Raw genomic sequence first — 6,000 nt, forward strand, 5'->3', positions numbered from 1 at the left:
GCCTTACCTACTCATCACTCATATATAAACTTTCTATATATTCCTTGTATGCAATATTAGAATATATTTAGGATATTATATATTTAATATCTATGTTTATCTCAAAGTGATTTTATGTTTATCTAATTTGATATTAGATTGATTTTATCATTGTGATTAAATTACATCATTAGCCTATAAATGAATATTTTTTATTGTACATTCACACAAGAACGACGAACATTTGATATTTATTTTTGAGTTATTCTCCAAACAATATATCAATTTTATGGGCAGATATCACTTTTATTAATATTTCTTTTTCTGGGTTGACGTAAGGTTTAGATTGGTGGTGGAAGAAGGGAAAAACCAAACAAGTCAACCCTAGTTTGCAGGAAGTTGTCTCCTTTATTGATATATCTTTTAGGAGATTTTTTTTTTACCAAAAGATTCGATGCAGCAACTTTTAGATAAGTATAGAAAAATTATACCGTTTAAACTATAATTTATTGGCTTTTAGAAGGAAATTATATTCATGTTAATGCTTATTATTATATATAAGTTTGGGCGCCATTATTTTGATTAAAAAATTTTTTTTTTAACGAAAAAAAAATATTTTTTTTGAAAGACTGTAATTTACATCTTTTTTTAAAAATCTTTTTTTCTTAAAAAAAATATGTTTTTCATGTAATAAATAAACAAAAAAGTACTTTTATATTGTTATATACCCAAACATAATTAATAAATAAAAAGATCTTTTTGCATGAGATACCCAAACATAAAATTACTTTTACTTTTTCATAAGATCTTTTAAAAAAAGATAACTCAAAAAAAGATCTTTTCTTAGAAGTTCACCCAAACAAATCCTATATTTATTATTAATCCACAGCGGCACAGCCTGACCAGCCATTGCTGAGCCTTGCAAGAAGCTAGAAGAAAGTTCAGGTGGTGTTAGGTCTCCATATATAAATGTAAAAATAAAGATTATTATGTTTGAAAAAGTAGCAATTTGTTATTGCCCAAAGAAGGCTGCTCTGTTGACTCCTGAGGCTTCATTAATTTGGAGGTCTCAACTCTCAAATATACGAATAACTAACATGGTTGAACTTTCCGCCACTGTTGCCATGGCAGTCAACAAAGCACCATTCTTAGTTTCTTACAAACTCGTGGGTTGTAATTAAGCAAGGACAAGGAGTAACTATATACAAAAGATTTGTTAGCAAGATATATAATCATTTAAGGCACATATGCTGATTAAACTAATTTCAATGTGAAACGGTGAAACCCAGAGCTGAGACGCAATTTTGTCCCCGTCCATTAAGTCAAGATTTGCCAATAATGCAATCCATATGCATCTCTCCTCCATTTTCAAAATCTTGTTATTAATTTGTTTAAGCAGGTGAAAAGTACCTACAATTCTAAATTTTAGAAAATTTTCAACCAAAACTCTGACCACTTCCCATTCCCAGCAAAACTAGTTGGATTAATGGCAGAGCAAGGTAATAGCTAATTGCATAGTTTGTCTACATGTTCTAAGGTTTCAGTTAAAAGTACTGTCGTAAGAAAGAGAAAAAATAACAGCAGGGAAATCTACGCAAATTACATTTTCATAGATTTTATTTGTTGAATGTACTAACCGATAGATGGTGGCCAGGATTAACCAAGAAAGAATTATCTTTAAATAACAAAAGCAGATATATTCTAATAATCTCCTTCTCGTCACTCTCGAGATTAAAAAAAGAAATAATTGAAAGTTGAAGGCTCTTTTTTTAACTGTTATTATTTCCCTGATAATAAATTCAAATGTATCCACTATCCAACATTCCAACTCCTACTTTCTAGTTTCTACACCCAAGATTAACATTAGTGTCAGAGGAATATAAGACCAAACAAATATGTAGTTGACCACCGAGTTAAAATTACGTCAAACAAAATAGCAATCAGTCGCGTGGAAACAATATCGAATAAGGAGCTATTCCTAAACAATTTATACTAAATTATTGAGGAATGCTAGGAGACCGGCAACTTTGTAATTTGTAGCCATCAAATAGCCATCAATGATGGTTTTAATTGTGTGAGATGGATGTGAAATTTTATCCAATGGCTCACTTTTCTTTGCTGGTTACATGATAGCAAGAATTTAACAAAGTTGCTGGCCCTAAGACTTTTCCTAAATTATTTATACTCGTTTTAGTTGATTTTTAGAAAAAGGTCATGGTGTTGAACATCTTTCAATGAATAGAGCAAATTGTCTTTTTAAAATAAAAAACAATTGTGTACAATGAATATTCTCTTCACAAATTTAGTTATAATATTACTCTTCCCCCAATTCCACTTTGCACAAAAGATATTCCTTTTTATTTCTTTTTATTCAAGAACATCGAACAAATGGATTTCTTTTTATTTCTTTTGGTCGAACAAATACATTCAATCATCAATTAATCTATAGAAAATGATAAAGGACACAACATACCAACCAAGCAACAACCGGAAACAAGCATAATCTACCAAATCCTCCATTTACATGCTCCTCATTGGCTCATTGCATTAAAAATTTAAAAAAAAAAAAATCTTCAACCACTATCTTAGAAAGTAAACTTCCAAAACATACCGTGCAATTTATGATCACAAGTCTTCATGTATGGTTGTAGCCAATCACAATGCTTTCTACAAAGGATGCAAAGCCATGAGACAATTTCAACCAATCAGTCTATACGGGCAGCCTACTTTGCATGAAGTCTTTTATTAAGTCATTATATAAATAAATCATAAAATCCGTTACCAAGAGCAGGACGTCAGGATAGATCAAAATGTCAAAAGATGCTAATCTAAGCGGCCACAGATCCTGATGCAGCCTTCCTTTGTTCCAAAAGACTAGTAAGTGCACTGTCAATTTGAGCAAATACTTCCTCCTTGGAGACATTTCCGTTAATCTAAAAGCAACAAAATCATATGAGCATATTAGCAGGTGTTCATCCCAATAATGATTGAGAGTCCTAATTTATCTTCCTAATACTAAAATAAGTAAAATTCAAATATATATGTTATTTTTTGAAAACATAAAAAAGATAAAAATTCAACTTTCTTCATTTCGAAATTAAGAGGATAATTAAGAAGATGACTAGGACTCTTAATCAGTTTTCATGTAGATATTCCAACATCACTATATCAGAATGCACAAGAATATTCGAATGCATCATTATGTTAATGTTACTAATTATTTCACATATGCAGAAGTCAATTATAGTTTTGTCTTCAGTCTCCTGAGAAGATATGCTATTCGGAGTTGCCTTTTTTTAGGAGAGATAGTAGCTCTGGCGGGAACTTCCGATTATAAGTTGTTTTGAACAGGATAAGTTAGTCCATATACACTTATACACTGTTAGCATCTTGTCCATAAGAAGATGACTGCCATTGAAGTATGGATACTCAATCTTATTCAAAACGCTGGGTAAGCCGTGCTGCAATTTCTTCTGTCTCTGGAGGAGAATACTTCAAGTGATATATCTTTCCAGTAACAGGATCTAATCTCCGCCCTACTACTCTCTCGACAAGAATATCTTCAGAAACCTGCAAATTGAATCATAAATTATCATATACAACTGATGGCTCCTAGTATTTATATCAGTACAAGGGATCTCCACAAGACAACACTGCAGTTATTCACACAATTGATGGAAGTGATGATTAATATGGTTGGTCCAGAGCTTCAAATTAAAAGATTACTTGTGAGCTTGCAACCTTGGACAAATTTTTGTGAATGAATATGATATATTATGCTGAATATAAAACTGCTTTATGAAGAACTAGCAAGGGCATTTATGATTATGGGGGAATCAGGGTCATAATTATACATAAGTCGCAATGAAAGATTGGAATTTGAAATACTAGAAGCCAAAGAAACAAAAAGAAAGCAAGAAATGAAAGAAGACCTCGAGAAGAATGAAGATATCAGGTTGGAAGCCGAATCCTTTGAGGGCAGTAGCCTGAGACAAGCTCCGCGGATATCCATCGAGAAGCCAACCATTGTCCTTAGCATCAGGCTTCAAGAGACGATCTTTCACCATCTACACACACACCCCACATCAACCACATACATACAACATGAACAACGAGAGAAGAGAAATAAGAAGGTAGCATTACCATGACAACAATATGATCGGGAACAAGTTGACCTTTCTCCATATACTGTTTAGCAAGCTTTCCATTATCACTGCCAGTGGCGATCTCAGCCCTAAGCAAATCACCAGCAGCAACGTGCACTAAACCGTACTACACAAATCACATACGAGTAATGAGTAAGTGAAGCGTTGAAGGAAGAAAGGGATTAATAATAATCATAATAAAGAGGGAAGGGGAACGAACCAACCTTGTGTTTGATAAGCTCGCATTGAGTGCCTTTTCCGGAAGCAGGAGCACCCGAAATCATAACCTGAAGAGGCTCGTAATCACGCTCAGGCTGTGCATCGATTCCAAGCGCGGCCACAATCTGAAAATCAAAGTCAACTACAGGATCAGCTGATGAAAAGGAAGATAGAAATTGAAATAGTGAGAATAGAATGATACCACGGAACTTGAATTGGAATTGGGGGAAGTGAAAGGGGAAGAGGAAGAGGCAAAGACGGCGGCGCCGCAACGAAGAGTGAGGGCACAAGAAGAAGGATGACGACGAAGAGTTGAATTAGAAGAAGGCCAGCAGCTGGGAAGTGAAGAAGAAGAAGAAGAAGAGGAAAGAGGAAGTGATTTGGAATTAGTGAAGCTGATGGTGATGGATGGAGTGGCCATGGACGCCACTGCCACCATGTTGACGCTCATGGCTTCAATTCCAATTTCTATTTCTATTTCTATGATTCACTGCCGCGCATTCCTATCCATATTATCCCTTTTTAATTCCTCTCCTCTCCCTTTACATCTCAAAACCCACTATATGCACATACCCATAAATAGATAATAAAAAATGCGAGGTGCAGGCCAAGAATTTGCTTTCAAATTTCAATTTAATACTCAATTTGGTTCTTCAGTCTTAATTTAATCACTAAAATTTTAATTATTTTTATTTAGTCTCTAAATTTTATAAATATACTTCACATTAGTTTTTAAAACAATTTTTAGTAATGTTAATGAAGCGTTAAAATGAACAATCTAATGTCACACTGAAACATATAAAATAATGTAATTTTAGTTTTAGTATTTAAATAACTCAAATAATATTACATCACTTATTTTGTTAGATAAAGTTTCAATAAACACCACTTATGATTTTTTTGATTATTTAAATGTCAAAAATAAAACGACATTATTTTACAGAGTTTAGTGTGACATTCGCGTTCTATTAATGTGTATACATTAAAAATTGTTTTAAAGACTAACATGAGTCATGTTCGTAAAATTTGAAAATTAAATAAAGACAATTACAATTTTAGAAACTAAATTAAGATTTATATGCAAATTCAAAAACCAAATTGAATATTATCTCTAAATTAACTTAGTTTTTAACCAATTTTACATTTTTTTTGCTTAATAAATTTGAATTTTTTAATATTTTTAATCAATTATATACTTTTTTTTATCAAAATAATATATTTACGTACCATTTCTAATCAAACAATCATAAATAATTTGAGCATTGCTAATTTTAACCATAAAAAATATAATTTTGTATGATGTATATCAAATATTGGGTTAGTTAGACAAAATTATTCAATAAATTTTCAATTTTGAGTAGTTTCTCAAACTAACTAAATCTTTGATAAGTAACGGTTTAGTTTACATATTTCATTATTAAAATGGTCGGTACTTAAATATTTTATGATTAAAAATAATACTTTACTCATATAATTATATATTATTAAGAATAAAATATAATTTTAATTTTATTTTTAATATTTAAAACGTCATATTTTATGTCAAATATCTTATTTCAGTTTATTTTTTATCATCTAATAAAATTAAAATATTTTATTAAAAAAATATTCAATTTCTTTTTAGTATTATTTTTTTATTTTTCTTCTTTTCTAATCT

The 6,000-nt window shown here is 31.2% G+C and overlaps 1 protein-coding gene across 1 annotated transcript; it reads right to left on the reverse strand.

Moving 5' to 3' along the window:
* On the reverse strand, positions 2,762 to 4,959 carry LOC107629751 (adenylate kinase, chloroplastic). Its single transcript, XM_016332637.2, has 6 exons — positions 4,546 to 4,959; positions 4,349 to 4,468; positions 4,123 to 4,251; positions 3,912 to 4,046; positions 3,421 to 3,549; positions 2,762 to 2,912 (listed from the first exon to the last, which is right to left on the reverse strand). Exons 1-6 carry the CDS (start codon positions 4,792 to 4,794, stop codon positions 2,808 to 2,810), a joined length of 867 nt encoding a protein of 288 aa, XP_016188123.2. The 5' UTR covers positions 4,795 to 4,959; the 3' UTR covers positions 2,762 to 2,807.

Source organism: Arachis ipaensis, chromosome B03 (assembly GCF_000816755.2).
Source record: "Arachis ipaensis cultivar K30076 chromosome B03, Araip1.1, whole genome shotgun sequence".
NCBI classification, from domain to species: domain Eukaryota; kingdom Viridiplantae; phylum Streptophyta; class Magnoliopsida; order Fabales; family Fabaceae; genus Arachis; species Arachis ipaensis.

What these genes read in the sequence shown, in the direction of transcription:
- LOC107629751 (XM_016332637.2), bottom strand. Translation starts at nt 4,794, where the DNA reads ATGAGCGTCAACATGGTGGCAGTGGCGTCCATGGCCACTCCATCCATC. An exon ending in ATTCCAATTCAAGTTCCGTG is followed by an intron (nt 4,469 to 4,545) that starts GTATCATTCTAT and finishes TTTGATTTTCAG; the next exon opens with ATTGTGGCCGCGCTTGGAAT. An exon ending in ATATCTTCATTCTTCTCGAG is followed by an intron (nt 3,550 to 3,911) that starts GTCTTCTTTCAT and finishes TTCAATTTGCAG; the next exon opens with GTTTCTGAAGATATTCTTGT.